At 45.1% G+C, this 18,646-nt stretch overlaps 3 protein-coding genes across 3 annotated transcripts; 2 read left to right on the plus strand and 1 right to left on the minus strand.

Moving 5' to 3' along the window:
• The first annotated feature begins 23 nt into the window (after window positions 1-23).
• jmjd4 (jumonji domain containing 4) lies at window positions 24-2,523 on the plus strand. Its single transcript, XM_060058191.1, has 6 exons — window positions 24-651; window positions 779-944; window positions 1,044-1,169; window positions 1,268-1,535; window positions 1,748-1,894; window positions 1,996-2,523. Exons 1-6 carry the CDS (start codon window positions 399-401, stop codon window positions 2,317-2,319), a joined length of 1,284 nt encoding a protein of 427 aa, XP_059914174.1. The 5' UTR covers window positions 24-398; the 3' UTR covers window positions 2,320-2,523.
• Window positions 2,518-5,242, minus strand: iba57 (iron-sulfur cluster assembly factor IBA57). Its single transcript, XM_060058194.1, has 3 exons — window positions 4,699-5,242; window positions 3,393-3,727; window positions 2,518-3,114 (listed from the first exon to the last, which is right to left on the minus strand). The coding sequence occupies exons 1-3, from the start codon at window positions 5,067-5,069 to the stop codon at window positions 2,720-2,722; spliced, it is 1,101 nt and encodes a 366-aa protein (XP_059914177.1). The 5' UTR covers window positions 5,070-5,242; the 3' UTR covers window positions 2,518-2,719.
• Window positions 5,243-6,719: 1,477 nt separating this feature from the next.
• On the plus strand, window positions 6,720-17,596 carry gjc2 (gap junction protein gamma 2). The gene is made up of 3 exons (XM_060058195.1): window positions 6,720-6,870; window positions 12,547-12,682; window positions 14,432-17,596. The coding sequence occupies exon 3, from the start codon at window positions 14,500-14,502 to the stop codon at window positions 15,772-15,774; it is 1,275 nt and encodes a 424-aa protein (XP_059914178.1). The 5' UTR covers window positions 6,720-6,870; window positions 12,547-12,682; window positions 14,432-14,499; the 3' UTR covers window positions 15,775-17,596.
• The last annotated feature ends 1,050 nt before the right edge of the window (window positions 17,597-18,646 follow it).

Here is an 18,646-nt window from a genome sequence, read left to right on the forward strand (position 1 = left end):
CGTCGTTTACTCGTGCTGCACGATTTATCGTCCGGGTGGAAAGGGAGTGACGCCGAAAAGCGGTTCATGTCGTTGTCGTTGAATAATTCGGTTTTGTGTGTCTTTTCAAAACGTACATGTAACAGTAATAGTCTTTAATTCTCGCGGACTATTGATATTAAACCAACACACACAACTGCAGCCAGTTGTCTTCATACTGGATGTCTTATCGAGGGACGCCCAGCTGTTGTCAGCATACATATCATGTTTCGACTGTACCTTCGTCTGCATGGACACTAAAATGCACAATATGAGTGTGAAGACATCCGATAAAGGATTGCAAATGTACATCTTGCAGTGTTAAATAGTTAATGAAGCGTGCGCTGCTCTCCTAGTGGCTGAAGGACTGGTTTGTCGTCATGGACAGGGATTCATATCATAACTGCTGCAGTCTGGTCAAAATACCCAGACAATCCTATGACCAGTTTTGGTCGTCACATTTCGTGGAATATATTGACAAGGAAATAAGCTATTCAACATTTTTCAAAAAGTACCTTCTTCCCAACCACCCATGTGTGTTTTCACGAAGATTTACTGAGGACTGGAGGTGTAGGAAACAGTGGGTGACTGAAGAAGGAAAACCTAATTTCCAGACACTGCTACAAGAGTTTGGTATGCGGATAATCATATTGCTATGCATTTTCTATCTAATACACGAATTATGAATCATACATATGCTTTTTTGCAAAACCCAGTAATCAAATAACAGATCTGATCTACTTTCCTTTATTTTTAACAGATGAGACCCCGGTCCCAGTTGCCAATTGTAATGCAAAGGAATACAATGCAAACCCTAAACTCACTATGCCTTTTAAAGAATTCATACACTACTGGAAAGAATATATTCAGAATGGCAACTCGTCACCGAAAGGATGTCTCTATCTGAAAGACTGGCACATGGCAAGGTCTTTCATTTGTAAATTCATAAAGTGTGTGTGTGTGTGTGTACACTTCCATGTGTTTCTTTCAAAGCTGTAATCTGGTTTAATGCTTTCTTTTTTCAGGGACTTCCCGGAGCACAATGTCTACACAACTCCAGTGTTCTTTTCCTCTGACTGGTTGAATGAATATTGGAATACCATTGAAGTTGATGACTATCGTTTTGTCTACATGGGACCCAAAGGCTCATGGTACAATAAAGACCATTCAAGAAAGCCAAAGCATTACTCTGTTCCAAACGTGTGCTTTTTCCAATGATTGATCATGTGTTTTGATTCTTTCATAATAGGACCCCTTTCCATGCTGATGTCTTCCGCTCATACAGTTGGTCTGCAAATATCTGTGGCAGAAAAAAATGGCTGCTTTACCCGCCGGGTCAGGAGGAGTTTTTAAAAGACACCCATGGCAACCTGGCCTACGATGTCACAGCAGCAGAGCTCCGAGACAAAGGCCTCTTCCCACAGTCTGACAAAGCCTGCCAACCTCTTGAAATTATTCAAGAGGCAGGTGAAATAATATTTGTTCCAAGTGGCTGGCACCACCAGGTTTATAATCTGGTAAGTTCTTTGAATATAACTGATTAGAAAATGGTTTTATTATATTGTGTAGAACAGTACCTGCACTGTTAATTTTCCATAAATAAATTCTTTGGAGGGACATTTATTTGCAATGGTTTTCAAATAGATGGTTGTGAGTGTCAGCGAGTATTTCATTTGAATTTAGTATATAGTAAAACTATTTTGATAATCTTGTTCTTTCTGTTTGATAGGAAGACACCATCTCTATCAATCATAATTGGCTGAATGGCTGCAACATCGACATAATGTGGCAATTCCTTCAAAACGAGCTTTCTGCTGTCCAACGAGAAATCGAGGAATGGAGAGCTACCATGGACTCATGGCATCAACACTGCCAGGTAATAAAGTTGATGGTGTTGTATTTTATTTTGGTGGAATACGCCATTTCCGTCATACACCAAACTACTATGTTCACTGTTTTGCATCTTCTATCTTCCAGACCATCATGAAATCATGCTCTGGTATCGATTACGGAGAGTTCGCATCCTTCCTGAAAATCATCGCTGAAAATCGCATCGCTTTCCTTAGTGCCTGCTCCTCGGCTAACACTGATTGTCCAAGGCATCTCTCAGAGACCTTAACTGCCCTAGGCTCTCATCACGCAGCGTTTGACCTGCAGCGTGTTGTTCATATCTTAGAGTGCCTCATCTGCAGTGAGGACTTTAAGAGACTGGATCACTCGACCCTGAATTTACAACCTGAAGTTCTTGTGCAGAAAATCCGAGAGACAATACACTCCACAAGAGGGCAGCATCTCCCTTAATAAGATGAGGGTTCCCCCTCTGGATTTTTGAATGTCAAGCCCAGAATGTGTGTGTAAGTGTTGATACTACGTTGTACATTAGACAATATTCAAGGTACGGTATTATCACACATTTGGTGTGGCATATTAGATATATTTAATCACTAATGTCAGTTAATGTCTTGCACCTAATTATGTACGAAATAAAATCCAAAAGTAATTTTCGATGGTGTATTTATTAAACAGATTTTTTTGTGTCATCAACTACACAGAGCTCAGGGGTGATGTAAATTTCAGACATAATACAAAAACAGCTAATATTCAACCCTATTTCAATTGGTGGATCGCTGCAAATATAAGAGTTAAATTAGGAAGATACATTGGCCTTACGTCAAATGCTGAAAAAAAGAAAAACATATCTTTACTTTAATTTCAAGTCTTGAGGCCACCATTCTGGCACTGAAGCCTCTAGATTCACAGAGGAACCGTCGGATGACTTCAGCGAAAGCACTTCCTTGGCATGAGCAAGACGAATCAGACTCAGCCCCAGCTCTCCCAGCCCGGCCCTGTGTTTCCCCGCAGCCTTGCCTGCTCGAGTTTGCAATGACGCCCCTTCGGCGACCCCCTGAGCCAGGGCAGAGGACAGGCGAACGGGCATCAGTCGCTTGCGAACCACGCCAGTGTGATGGGTCCGGGCCGTCAGCTCCTGTCCGATGTAGCAGCCTTTACTGAAGCTTATCCCCTCCATGTACACCAGATTGGACTCCAGGGGGAGGGCTACTTCGGGAGGGAGATCTGTCACTCCCTCCGGGAGTCCTGTAAAAGTAACGCAAAAGACAAAAAATGCTTGCTGTCAAGTCACAAGGACAAGTGTATATTTAAACACGGAAATCATCCAACATAACCTGCACACCTATCACTTTTCGTGGAGTGTATTGACAAGGAAATAAGCTGTTCCACATTTCTCAAATACCTTCTACCAAACCACCCTTGTATGTTATCAAAAAGATTTACTGAGGGCTGGAGGTATAGGAAACAATGGGTGACTGAAGAAGGAAAATATACGGACATAATCGAACATGACCTGCACTTACCTATCGAGTAGCGATGTCTATGATACTCCTCTATATCTCCTTGCTGACAAGATGCGATGATTGTCTGGGGGTCAACTTCATTGTCCAACACCAACCTCCACCCCATTAGTTCAGTTCTGGGGTCCGTCACGCATATAGGGGCTTTCTCCGGAGACAAGATATCCGGTACTTCTGAGTTCTTTAGTCGCGGCAGGACTGCCCATAGAGAGAGGTCTACACAGGGGCTGATCGTCACCTTTCGGCGTATCTTATAGACTTTCAAGTGTCTCATGATTGAGTCCTTCACCGCACTGTCACATTCAAGGAGAATACTGCTCCCTGTTGCGTGTTTGAGACTGAAAGCAAGAAGACATAAGATTCAATTAAGTTCAATTCAATTTTCTATCTATCTATCTTTTTTTTTTTTTTTTGTAAAGCCCTTAATCACAGGGCTTAAAGGGCTTAACAAGCCATATATGTATGCCAAGAGGGTTTGAACCATGTACATATAACAGATTTTTAATTTTTGGAAAAGGGTTCAAAGCTATTCTGAGAGCTCAAACGTTTTCCTATTCCACCAATTCTTTAATCACCTCTGCGTGAGCAATGAGACAAGGATGTATTAGGGGATGAATACCACTGTATTTCACAATGTTTTGACATGAATGTCTTGCTTGGAGGAATAGGAATAGCAATTCCCTCATCTGGTTCAAAATCAGATTCATTAGAATCTGAATTTAGCTCAAGATCGTCTTCGTCTTCAGACACATCCTCCTCTATTTCACTGTCATGATCAGTGATGAAGTCCCGAGCCTCCTGGACTGTCATCCATTTGCTTCTGCTGCTCATTGTGTCTGCCTGACAGAGTGTAATGCAGAGAATATTTGATATGTTTTGACCCTCCCCTGTTGAGTGTCCACTTGTTGATATGTCTCACAGTTGTAAAGAAAGAATTAGTCTGACATTTCTGACACCTTTTTACCTCCAGTTTTACTGCTGGGTCAAATTGACCCGAACAGTATCTATGTGATATAAACATGCAGGGGGTGGTTGCAAATATGTGAGATTAACTATTTTCATATTATATGTTGATTACACTAATTAAGGCAAGCAGAAGAAGTTTCATACTGAAAAAATACTTTTAACTATTTTTCCTAGATCTTCAAACTTTAAAACGGGTCAATTTGACCCGGAACATAACAGGAGGGTTGAGTATTTAAGAGAACTGCCCAAGCATAGACAGGTGATGAGACGAGGGCTACCTGTACAACATTATGGCATTAACAAGGCCTACCTGTACCATATGATGTCATTGAACGAGGCCTACCTGTACAGTATGATGTCATACAGAGTCCTCCCCTGGACGTTGAGCATGTGTGAGTACATCGCCCTCTGACCGGGCTCGGCCAGCAGCCCGGTGTCGTTGGTGATGATCCCCTGGAGGAAGGAGCTGGTGTCCTGTCCCTCCAGTCTCAACAGAGTCCTGTGAGGGAGGCTGTAACATACGTAGTTCAACTGATCCCTCGCTCCGTCCGCGACATGACTGCTGTGACTCCTCTTAGGGAGCAGGGCTGCTTTGGGGACAGGGGTGAGGACCGCACACCGGGGTGGATCTGCGTCACTCGGTGAAGGACGGAGCAGAACACCGGGGAACCCTCTGGGTCTCAGCGCCGCTCTGGCCCGGAACAACGTGCCCATATTGGGCTGTGTGTGTGTTTAGAAAGCGAGAACTAAGCTTATATTGTTATTATTCTGATGTGTTCTCAAACCGCATTACCGTTGAGGCGACGCGGTTACATCAGATAGGGCACAGCGGATGACTTCTTCAACGGGGCGCGCCATTTTGACTCCCAGAAGGCACCGCACGATAACATTAGGCCACGTGACTCTGTGGGTTCGTGACGTAGGAGAGTGGACCCACGAGTCACGACGCTCGTTGATTGATGATCGAGAATGATGCGCATGCGCAATTTAAAAAGGGTCAGTCGATGGATATTATCGCCCTGTAGTTGAGGACAGACCATGAGTGGCCCATAAGCATTGAACTATAAAAAAAAAAAATATATATGCCTATAGGTAAAGCCTAGTAATAATAAAATATATTTGTATATTATATATAACATTATAATATTACATATTTCTTAACGTTTTTTTCAATTGCTTGAACACATTTTGCAAAACTTGGCTCATTGTGTCTAAACTCAACACACAAGCAAATAAGGCACCACACTGAGAAATATACCATCCACTTATACCATCCACCATCCATTGAACTAAGTGTCTTATGTTTGAATAAGGGTACTTTCATTAACCACTAGTTGATGCAGTTGGAATGCAATAGTATCATTGCAGTATGAATGTAATGAACACCAAAAGTAACTGTTAATAAACTAATACTGTCAAGCACTAATATTGTTAGTGCTTGGCACTTTCTATGAACATCCTTACTGTACCGTCAGCAATATATTTTTGTTTCTCTTTCTTCTGACAAATGTACTTAAATGTATGTAGCTTTGGATAAATTCTGCTCAATGCCCTAAATGCAAATGTAAAAGTCTATTCTTATTTCTGCATGAACTAATGCAAATGAATGGTTAATTCATGTACCCTTATTTTGGAAATGTCACAGATATTAATTATAATTGGTTGCAATGGACAATTACTTTTGGCTGTTTGACTAGGATTTAGATATCATCAAACTTCCTTTGTTTCATCCCTTGGCATAGTGGATGTGAGTCTAATTTGGCATCAGGCGGGTTTTAAAGTTAGATTTCAAGCTACTGTTGTACAGATGTAATGTTGTACAAATGTAATGTTGTTGTTCAAATTGGAAATTATATTTCCACTCCCAGTCTCACAATTGTGTAATTGTGTGTTCTGAAATAATAAAGTACAGTGGAGGTGTTATTGCTGGCATATCATCTAACAAACCGATCACAGATTGGGCCAATGGGGCTTGGAGCATTCACAAAGCAACGGCTAGGAGAATCCGCTTTAGACAGGGGTATCATGCCCTGGTCGGGCCTGGGTTAGAGAGCTGCAGGGACACAGTATCACTCTCAGAGAGGATGAATCATGGAAGCATAGCCAAGCCACTGCCGTAGTGGTGTGTGCGAATGAATGGGGACTATAGCCATCAGAAGACATCCCGTATGATACCAATAGTAGCGCCTTGCACATGAAGGCCAGGCAGGCGAGCCAGAGAACAATGGGAGCTATTGGGGAGAAAGCCAGGCTCCTATAGGAGTCTGGTTCTGTACTTGGTGGTGAGGGGTTTTTGAAGAAAGAAGAGCCATTGTCTCTCTCTCTCTCTCTCTCTCTCTCTCTCTCTCTCTCTCTCTCTCTCTCTCTCTCTCTCTCTCTCTCTCTCTCTCTCTCTCTCTCTCGTCCTGCTTCCTGCCAACCCTGAGCAATGGTACCATGCCTCTGAATGGCAGCCCAAGGATGCTCCTATGTGAAGCCTTGAGACCCTCCACCACACCACACCATGGACAGGTAGGTGCAGCCTTCACCAGGTCACCGTGACACCTGGATTCTGATACATTTACATTTAGGGCATTTAGCAGACGCTTTTATCCAAAGCGACTTACAATCACTACATTTGTACATTTGATATCTGGGATAAGTCGCTACACAATAATATGTACTTTTTTTAAGTGCGAGGACGTACAACATACACTATGTGCGGAGGGGTGTGGGGGGGGGGGGGGGGGTGACTATGCAGTCTTGGTAAACTCTAGTCTGCAAGTTTGTAATTATTGACTGGTTTCTGGTAGATCAAGCGTATGTTGGAAAAGGGTTCAAAGCTAGATGTCAATTAGATGGTGGATATTTTATTTGTGAACTCAAAAAAGTTGTGGGCAAACGTTTTCCTATTCCACGAATTCTTTCTTTGCTACCTGTACAATATGATGTCATTGAACAATTCACACTTTTGGTAAGAAATTTAATGGTTTTATAATTGACTAATATTACTCAGATTACTCTTGTTATTTAGAAGTAATTACAATATTTGCTCCACCCTACGGTGGCGCTAGAGAGTTGTCAGGCAGGAAGCATCAATCTGAAGGTTGGTTTCCTATATTTTAAATATTTTAAAGTCTATTGTCCCTTATTTTGTTTATGACGTGTGAGCGACCAGGGCAGCCTTTTAATTGTATTATTACTCTCTTATTCTACTATCTCTCTAGTTGTAGCCTTTTCACAACCAATAATAATGTTGTGTCTGTTTATAATTACTTAAAATCATTAAGCTATTTGAGTTAATGATAATTAATGCATTCATAAATAAATATACTAACTCTTTCATTACAATGACATGTGTGTGTCGTTTTTTTTTGCCCAGTCCCAAGATTGAATACCACAAAAAATGTATGAGCATGAGTAGCATTAGCGATTATTCAATCAAAGAATAGTAAAACATGGAAGAAAAACGTATAAGAAAGCAAGAGCAAAATCCTACACGTCCACAGCACGACCATGAACTGTATACAGTATGTACTCACACAAAAGTAATTATGGAAAATCATCTATACATACATACTGTAAACATCATGATAACTTGTTCACAGGTTAAAAAAAGAAGTCAGTCTAGCTGTTGACCAACATGAGCTCATGAACAATAAATCAAATTAAAAAAGTCACACCGAGTGCATTGGGTTCACGGCGCCTGCGCTGGTGAGAGTGGGGGGGGGGTAGGGTCTGAGGCATCTGGAAGGAGAAGCCAAGGCAAGGCGGATTTCTCTGGAAATCAGAGTGACCCTGACTAGGTCTACTGCTCCTTTGGGCTGGCCCCAGTTCTCCAACTGACATAGCCAGTTATGACAAGATAAAGTCAAGGACTTAGACTGCAGCTCTCCAAGCAGTGCTTTGTTGTTTTGTTCATTTGGGCAATTGAGTACAATATATAATACTGGTGCAAAGGAAGGCGCTCTCGCTCTCTCTCTCTCTCTCTCTAGTATACTCCGTCTGTGGGACAATCAGTTTTATTCGTCCTTCTTATCCGTCAATCTGTTTCGTCTTACTAATGTTTGTCGGTCTGTCTTTGAAACTGTTTTACTGTCTGTTTCTTATGCTTGTCTGTTTGTATGCCGTCCTTTACTAAGAACGACCAATGCACTGTTTATGACTTGAATCATAAAAGCGTATATGTTGCATATGGAGAGCACACAGAGATTCAGACGGAAAACATTCTCTGCAAAATGTGTGCACAAAATAAAGAAATAATTTGACCAAACCAAGGAACCTTGGTTTTATTCTGAAAGATTTTACCGAATCCAATGTGAACACTCGTACGTTTTTTTGGTCTGGTCTTCATCCAGTCGTCTCTGTGCTGAAAAAATTAGCCTGCATTTGAGAGTTGACCTGGCAGTACTGTATGCAGACACTTTATCCCCCCCTCTTCACACGGGCACGATGGTAACATACACTACACAATCGAGTCCACGCTGATTGGCTCACTGGTTGGAAGTTGTTCTGAGGGTAAAATGTTGACATCCTCCTCAGGTCTACTCCTCCTCCTCTTCCTCCTCCTCTCAGTCGCTTCAGTGGAGTTCCAGCCTTAGTGGAACTGGCACGGGACGCACGCGCCCAGGGGGTAGGATAGGACTAGGGCTGCGAAACAAAAAATAAATAATAAAATGAAGATGAACAAATGAGATGGGACTGCCAACACTCTCAGGCTGCCTATAGGACAGCCCTCTGCCGCCTGTTGATGAGAGCTGCTTGATGATAGCGGCGGTTGAGTGTGCGTGTGTGTGTGTGTGTGTGTGCCTGTGTGTGTGTTTGTTTGAGTGAGTGTGTGTGTGAGTTAGTGTATGTGTGTTTGTGTGTGTGTGGGTGTGAGTGTATGTGTGTGTATGTATGCATGTGTGTGTGCATGTGTGTGTGTGTGTGTGTGTGTGTGTGTGTGTGTGTGTGTGTGTGGATGCATGCATGCATGTGTGTGTGTGTGTGTGTGTGTGTGTGTGTGTGTGTGTGCGTGAGAGCGTATTTGTGTATGTGTGCGTGTGAATGTGTGTGTGTGTGTGTGTATGTGAAGTGGTGGTGGCGAAGAGACGGAAGAGCCTAGCACCAAGTTGCATGTTTTTTTTTAATTCGTTTTTTACTGTGGTGTCAGCCGGTCTCGCTCTAACGTCACATGATCCAGCTCGATCTTCCGTTACATAAACGAGTGGGCTCTCTTGCCCCGCAGTCAGCCTGCCTTTCAACTTTGTTAAACAGTTCATGAATTGAAATGGGAAAAGATGGCCTCAGCACGACCTTGACCGGGCTGGTCGACGACAGCGATGGACGGGGGGGGGGGGGGGGGTTGTCACGTCTACCTTAGTTGGCCTCGACTGATGTGCTTTAGGGGTTAAGATGGCGGATTTAACGGTGAACGACAATACAAATACTGTTATGCGTTTTAGTATACTTTACATTTCTTTATGACAACCCCTCACCTATGAGAACTGGACCTCTGGAATATAAATCCTCCATATGTTGATGTACTTAGAAAGTAATTGGTACTTATTATTGCACGATATTGGTACTATTTTTATTGTATGTTTTATGTATAAGCTCACCAAGCTTCTCCACAGGCGGAGGCATGAAGGCCCAAAGCTGTGTGGCTTAAATCGCCTTCTTAAAATCTCTCATCTTTCAGCATAATTGTCTAAGTCATGTATACCTAATTGTAATATCTAACCAAACTCTACTCTCCTAATTTGTATGACTCACTGTGCATCATTGGCTGTATCCTAAGCCAATCAGAGTGCTTCTTACATTCCATAATCACTATCTGCCTATAAGTCCTCTATTTGACATTTTTTTCAAATAGCTTAATGATTTTACCTTAAAGCAATAAAGCTACGAGGCTAACGATTATCTAGTCTCCTTTCAAACTGCCAATTGGTCTTTTCCCTCCTGACGATCTAGATGAAAACACAACGCTAGTCCGCGTGAATGACAACAAACGTTTCGCAACCCGACTTGACAAAAACACGTGCCATCCCTGTCCCTCAGGACAAGCACATGTCCAGTGCAGCCCCCCCCCACCCAAACACTGCAGTCAGTCCAGCAGCATCCCCTCCCTGCCTATGCCGCACCCCGGGGTGCCTGCGATACGCCACATCTCTTCAGTCAGATGGAGGGGGAGGCTGGGAGGCTCTCAGGCCTCCCGGGGCCCTTAGAGGCCCAGCTGGCTCTGCTCTCTGCAGACCCACAGAGCTCAGAGCTCGGTCCACACAATCTCATCACACAGGATGAGTTTGCACAAAGCGCACGCTTCTTTGAGAACGACTCCTCTTGTGCTCGTAGGAGGGAAAGAAAATATTAATTTGTGAACCGAATTTCAGTTTTCTTACGGTTTGTGGTGTAGGCTACCTCCCAATGAAGTTAATTGAGCAGGGACAAATACATTGTACATTGTTTCATATAAAGTATAAAATAGATGCCATGCATACAGGATATACACAACGTGGTGAATGGAATCAATTAGTTGCATAACATGGTAGGCAAATGGGAATTAATAAATGCAGACAAACAGGATTGGGCGGGTAAATAAATTGGCAATTGAGAACATATAGCATAATTAGCTTAACAGGAGCCACCACGCTATGGGGTAATGTTATGGAAAGTCCAGCGAAAATAACATTGTGATAACATGCTGGTGTAACAACGGCCAGATACCGTTGTAACAATGACCAGACAGATTGCATTAATATTAGACAGACTCCAAACCAGTTATGTGTTGCTTATTTAAAATTCTTGGGGGTTAAATTCCTTCCCAGTCTTCGGTTCAATATCAAATAAACTTGATGAGGGAAGTCCTCTTGTTTAAATCATATTTATTTTGTATTCTTAACTGACGTTAACTTTTTACTTGCGATGAACTTAGGATTCAGTGCCTGATCATACCCATGACACATCTATCCTCCCCCATCATTTTTTTTTCTATTTCCCTGTAGCAGTGGCCGTTGCTAAGTGAAAAAAACGTAATAAAGAAACAGTGAAGGAACATGATTGTCCCTCATGCGTTCCAAGGGGTTTAGGTGAAAGCTTAGCAGTATAAACACCAAGTCGGAACACAGGAAGAAGTGGTGCGCGGAGAGCAACCTGTCCACCGCACCAATCTCTGGCCGTTCGCCTGGCGAGAAGTTCTAAATATTATGACACTGGATATGACTGAGCATACCTGCTGGAGACATTCTGGCGGATTTGCACTGCGGCAAGGTGGCTTATGTCTGTGTGACAATGCTGTCCTCAACCTCCCCCCTGGGCCTAACCCTTTCATCAAACGTGTGTGTGTGTGTGTGTGTGTGTGTGTGTGTGTGTGTGTGTGTGTGTGTGTGTGTGTGTGTGTGTGTGTGTGTGTGTGTGTGTGTGTGTGTGTGTGTGTGTGTCAGAGGAGAAAGAGAGCGAGAGGGAGAGAGAGAGAGAGAGAGAGAGAGAGAGAGAGAGAGAGAGAGAGAGAGAGAGAGAGAGAGAGAGAGAGAGAGAGAGAGGGAGAGATTGTATAAAGATAGATTGCCAGTTTAATCTGTACACACATTTTATTTTACTCTCAATCTATTCATATTTATTTTGAATTAGTGAACACTATTGTTAGACGCCAGTTCCATATTACTTTGTGTCTTTGTCTGTGTGTGGTTCTGAGGGAAATATGTCATAGCAAAAGATGAGAGAGTAGATAGTTAGGAAAGAGAGAGAGCGAGAGAGAGCGAGAGCGAGAGCGAGAGAGAGAGAGAGAGATGGAAAGAGAGAGAGAGAGAGAGAGAGAGAGAGAGAGAGAGAGAGAGAGAGAGAGTGAGACAGAGAGAGAGAGAACCTTATTATCTGCGTAACAAGCATTACATTGCACATGAGAGCGGATGTAAGCGAGGGAGGGGGGGGGGATGTGGCTGTGATGGCATAAACAAACACTGGCCATGGTGTTCATTTTTTAATCTGCTCTCTGAGATCCTCAAGAAGTATGACCTCTTGTGTGAGGGTCAGCCCCCCCCCCCCCCCCCCCCTCGCCACCCACTCCTCCCGTCTCTCTCGTTTTCATCCATCCTTCTGAGGGGCTGGCGTACTGGGAGCCCGTCATGACTCATAACGCGAGGGTCTCCGCTGAGCAAACAAGGCTTACAATGAAGTCAAGGCAATGCCTCATCTAAATAGCTTTGATTCTTTGACTTTGTTTTGCTGCTAGTGAGCAGCTAGGCTGGTGGGGCGCAGCGGGATTTGGTCTGATCCCCGGCGGTCCAGAGGATGCGGGAGATGTCTAGGGCGCTCAGAGGAGATAAGGGCGAGACTCGATGCTGGGGAAGCCTGTGCAACTTTATCAGGTGGGTCTCTCTCAGACGTGGACGCAGGTTTTGCTGTGGTTCATGATTGCATCGTTACTCCTCGGATTATCTGGTTAACGTTACGAGTTCATTAAGTTCATGTAATGCAAAACTAAATTTTGGGAAATATCGATATATATATATGTAAGAGTTGAAGGCGGTTTTAATTAATAACCTGTTGTAGTAATTATGACTTTATTATTATTATTATTATGTCTAAAATGACAATTTCCACTTCAATTGCATATTTTGAAATATAGTCCTTAATTATAAACCTTTATGTGTTTGTAAACAGCAGTTATTACTAATTCACCTTTTGAGGGTTCAAAGAATGTTTGAGGCAAATGTGTTAGGTGGAGAATGTATTACGGAGAGCGATATCTCAGCTCATCTCCCCAACTGTACATACTGTACTTTCCAAGCTTTACACTTCCAAAAAAACGATAGCTACAGCACTTCCAACACCCTAGAATTCATTCAAGAAAAGCTCCACCACACATCTCCTCAGTGTGTCAAACTTCTTCATGAGGGACTCAGGTATTCATGGTGTCATCCCGGGGGCAGATGTGGGCAGATATGACTCGCTCTCCCTCCCTCCCTCCCCCCCCACACAAACACACACACACACACACACACACACACACACACACACACACACACACACACACACACACACACACACACACACACACACACACACCACCCCTCCATCTGTCAGGCGCGTGGCTGTGACAGCTCACCAGTGTCACCCGTGATTGGCCCTGAAGGGTAGGGGTTGGAGCTGGTGGTGGGGGGGGGGGGGGGGGGGGGGGGTTTAACAGAGGCAGAGGCAGAGCGATACGTCCGTCCTGTTTGTTCATGACATCGGACATAGTCGCGCGTGCGAAGCCCACATGCCAGCGACTGCTGTTGCTGCCCTGGTGGTGGTGGTGGTGGTGATAGTGATGCGATCGGCCCATGAGCTCATGAGCACGCGCTTGTGTGCGTTGTACTGTAGATACTGTCATGCCGTAGCCGCTGGCGTCATACTGTGTATATTGTCGTGCCGTAGACCCTGCGGCATGGAAATGTTTGACATGAAGGGCCTCAATCCAAACTTATTAAGCTTCACAAACTCGATGGGTAGGGTACAAATAGAGTGCAAATATTTGTAGTATTTGCAGATGATGTGAGTCAGGTTCAGCCTGCATGATAAGGAAGGGTGCTTCATTGTATTGCTCCTTAATATAAGTTAAGTCGATAAATTAGATATAGTACATTGTAAGGTTTATGGCAACATTAGGTTAGGCAATGAGGATGTTGTCCTTACTCTAAGTTAATTTACATTTCAAGAATCGCTATCATTATTTCCAATCATTATTATGCTTGTTTATTATACTGATGTGGAATTTGTTTGCTATCTATGTATCTAAGTGTCCGTCATCCCTGTGCAATTAACACTCAACATCAGATGTACGTCCAAATTCAAAATTATATATCTTGGAGTTCAAACACAGTTATTCACATATCATCATCAATCTATGTTGTAAACATAATAATACATAATCATAAAATGTTTATGCCAGCATCTTTGCAGTCTGCACCCTTGCAACAAACTTCATTGTTGTTTATATACATGATATCTGTGCATAGTAGTTACATTCTGACATCTGTTCAGCTTCATTGTCCTTGTTAGTCGTATGTACTTTGTACAAACCTCTTTTGTGTTCAGCCCCGTCGATAACGCACATTATCCTTTGATCTCCACAGCTTTTAGTTGAAAAGACCCCCGACCCCCACCCCCACCCCAGACCCCACCCCTCACCTCGACCCTCACCATGAGCTGGAGCTTCCTCACGCGGCTGCTGGAGGAGATCCACAACCACTCCACCTTTGTGGGCAAGGTGTGGCTGACGGTGCTCATCATCTTCCGCATCGTGCTGACGGCGGTGGGCGGCGAGTCCATCTACTCGGACGAGCAGACCAAGTTCACCTGCAACACCAAGCAGCCCGGCTGTGACAACGTGTGCTACGACGCCTTCGCGCCACTCTCCCACGTGCGCTTCTGGGTCTTCCAGATCATCATGATCTCCACGCCGTCCGTCATGTACCTGGGCTACGCCATCCACAAGATCGCCCGCAGCTCCGAGGACGAGCGCAAGAGGAGCCGGCACCACGGCCGCGGCATCCGCAGGAAACCCCCGCCGCACACCCGGTGGCGGGAGAGCCGGCGGCTGGACGAGGCGCTGGAGGAGGAGCTGGACGTCGACGACGGCGAGCCAATGCTGTACGACGACGTCCTGGACGCGCCGGACGCCAGGCCAGAGCCGGCGGTGGCCGGCGGCGGTCCGCAGAAGCACGACGGGCGCCGGAGGATCGTGCAGGAGGGCCTCATGAGGATCTACGTCCTGCAGCTCATGTCCCGGGCCATCTTCGAGATCAGCTTCCTGGCGGGGCAGTACCTGCTGTACGGGTTCCGCGTCAGCCCGTCGTACGAGTGCGACCGCCTGCCCTGCCCGCACCGTGTGGACTGCTTCATCTCCAGGCCCACGGAGAAGACCATCTTCCTGCTCATCATGTACGTGGTGAGCTGCCTGTGTCTGCTGCTCAACGTGTGCGAGATGTTCCACCTAGGCATCGGAACGTTCCGGGACACCCTCCGCCAGAAGAGGGACCGCGGCCGGCGGACGTCCTACGGCTACCCCTTCTCCCGGAACATCCCGTCGTCCCCGCCCGGGTACAACCTGGTGGTGAAGTCGGACAAACCGCTCCACCGGATCCCCAACAGCCTGATCACGCACGAGCAGAACATGGCCAACGTGGCCCAGGAGCAGCAGTGCACCAGCCCGGATGAGAACATCCCCTCCGATCTGGCCAGCCTCCACCGCCACCTCCGGGTGGCCCAGGAGCAGCTGGACATGGCCTTCCAGACGTACAGCTCCAAGAACGACAACCAACCCCCCTCCGGGACGAGCAGCCCCATGTCAGGGGGCACCATGGCCGAGCAGAACCGGGTCAACACGGTTCAGGAGAAGCAGGGAGCCCGGCCGAAGTCGGCCACGGAGAGACCGGGGACCCTTTTAAAAAACGGGAAGACTTCTGTGTGGATTTAAGGATGTCAACCTTGGAAATGAAAAGGCAGAGCCTTTAGCGAACTCCAAGGACATTGCAGGACAACGAGTCTGACTTGAACCGCACGAGAGCATAAACACTTTGTTGACACAGCTCGGACAGGCTTCGCTGCTCTGACACAGTGAACGCCAAATTGTGGATTTCTTTGTTTAAAACAAGTTGATATGTCTGATATGACCTCCTCATAGTTATCAATGCCATTTTGTCACCGTTACTTAAATAAGACCAGGATCTAGAGAAAACAAGTATAAAAAAACAATGTTTTTGCAAGTCTCTGCTAATGAGTTTGGTGAAAGTTCTTCTCTGCTCTGAACTCAAACTGCGATCCCTTGGGGGAGTCATGTCGAAGGGAGCATGGTGGCGGGGTGTGTGTGTGGATGTGTGGAGCTCTGTCTGAGCAGCAGTTGATGTTGATGGCTGTGTCTGAGAGGGTTCAGCTTCTATGACACTTGACATGCTATTTTATGTATTCTTTAATATAGGTATTAGTGGGCAACTAACACAGTATTCAAAGACGTTCCCGAAATTCAGCCGTGGTGCAGAGTTACAGCCACTCCGAGCCAGTCGCACATTGAGCTTCCCCCAAATGCGCTGTTTTGGTGTCTGTAGCTATAATGCAAATGAGGAGGAGCGAGGCGGGTCAAGGAGGAGGGTGGGGGTGTGGCCCTGAGCAGCTTGCAGCCACGGTACCATGCGCTCTGTTTACAGTGGATGTATCGCAATGGCGAGGCGCACACAGCCTTTAGCCGTGTTCTGTAAATATTCTAGAACACACGGGAGTCCTGGAGCTCTATATCTAAATATTATCATAGAGCCTACACAGATATCTATATCATATAATATATATTATCACGGCCAAAAGCTGTGTGAGCTGATATTATGAATCTCAAACGACCGCGTTGGGTTCTCAGACGTTCCTGGTTCTTCCACGTCCACATCAATGTGAAGTAGACACTGTAACGCAAGTGTTTCTTGTCGGTTCTTTGACGTGTCTTGTATTTCCACAACAAGACTGTTGTGGGGGTTATCTGAGCCATGGTTGAGAAGGAATTGGGGGAAAGGAACTTTGGCTTTGACTCCCTCAAGAACATGAACCACGACATGGAGGAGAAAGGGATTGTTGACGGTTGTAGGGTTCTGCGACGTCTCTGGTTCTTCCACTTTCACATCAACCTGAAGTCGACTGAACCGCACGCTGCCGGCTGCCCGCTGCCGGGCGATGGTGCCTCGCGGCAACCGGCGGCATGTCGCAGTTCATGTACTTCAGCGAGTCAAAGCCAAAGTTCCTTTCCCCCAATTCCTTCTCAACCACGGCTCAGATAACCCCCACAACAGTCTCGTTGTGGAAATACAAGACACGTCAAAGAACCGACAAGAAACACTTGCGTTGCAGTGTGTGTATTCACACACACACATGTGGCGCTCGCACGGTCGAGTCTCATTGGCGGGCCAACGTCTCTGTGCGGGCCAGGCAGAGTAAGGGGAGGAGCTGAGATTCTTGGTGACGTCCTAAATACAGACATTCCAAATCAGCGCACTTGAGCCTCCGTTTTTTCAAAGGCGAGCAGAACAGCTCGTGCTCGTTTTACACCAAACACACGTTTTAGCCACTGGGGGACCATAGGCAGGCTAGGGGAACTCATATTTATGTTAGAAAACCTCATAAAGTGAGATTTTCATGTCATGAGACCTTTAAAGGGGACATATTATACCAACAGGTGTGAGTGTGATTAGCCTTACAAGCAGTTTCGAAAATCTGCCCCATATGTCATCACTAGTTGGCGTTTCCACCTAGATCTGTGCTGGATAGATGAGCAATGTTTATTTCAGTCCACTGTGAAGGCTGGTAGAATGATCTATTCAGCACAGATCTAGGTGGACACGCCCACTAGTGATGTCATATGGGGCAGATTATCTAAACGGCTTGTAAGGCTAATCACACTCACACCTGGTGGTATAATATGTCCCCTTTAACCCTCTCTCATACACGGACATCAAAATCAACCTCCACCAGACTGCGCTCTGCACACACACACACACGTGCACGTGCACACGCACACACACACACACACACACACACACACACACACACACGCACACGCACACGCACACGCACACACACACACACACACACACACACACACACACCGTGGCAGTATACCTTAAAGGGGACATATTATACCACCAGGTGTGAGTGTGATTAGCCTTAAAAGCCGTTTCGATAATCTGCCCCATATGACATCACTAGTGGGCGTGTCCACCTAGATCTGTGCTGAATAGATCATTCTACCAGCCTTCACAGTGGACTGAAATAAACATTGCTCATCTATCCAGCACAGATCTAGGTGGAAACGCCCACTAGTGATGACATATGGGGCAGATTTTCGAAACTGCTTGTAAGGCTAATCACACTCACACCTGTTGGTATAATATGTCCCCTTTAAACTTCTCGTACAGTTAAAGGCAACCGCTTAGATATAGGATCACGCATTTGGTGTGGGTCGTGACTCGTCACGTCCCTTCTCTTTCCTACCTTTAGCGATACGCTTTACTAACTGCTAGGATTAAACATCTCTTTTCTAACAAAGGATATATATATCTGTGCATAATAATTAATATTGCTATTACTTACGAAAACTGGACTTATTTGGAAAAAAAATTGCATTAAAAGCTGGCTCTTTTAAAGAGATTGAAGGCTGAATGGGAGAATGTTGAAACAGTGAATGAAACTATAGTTCAACACTGAAAAAGTATTGCTTTACGGGTGCATTCTAGTCAAAGCAGAGTTGAGGGGACGAATCAAATGGATTACATTGTTTGTTTTTTATATGCATGTGTTTTATTTCAATATCA

Source organism: Gadus macrocephalus, chromosome 8 (assembly GCF_031168955.1).
Source record: "Gadus macrocephalus chromosome 8, ASM3116895v1".
Lineage (NCBI taxonomy): Eukaryota > Metazoa > Chordata > Actinopteri > Gadiformes > Gadidae > Gadus > Gadus macrocephalus.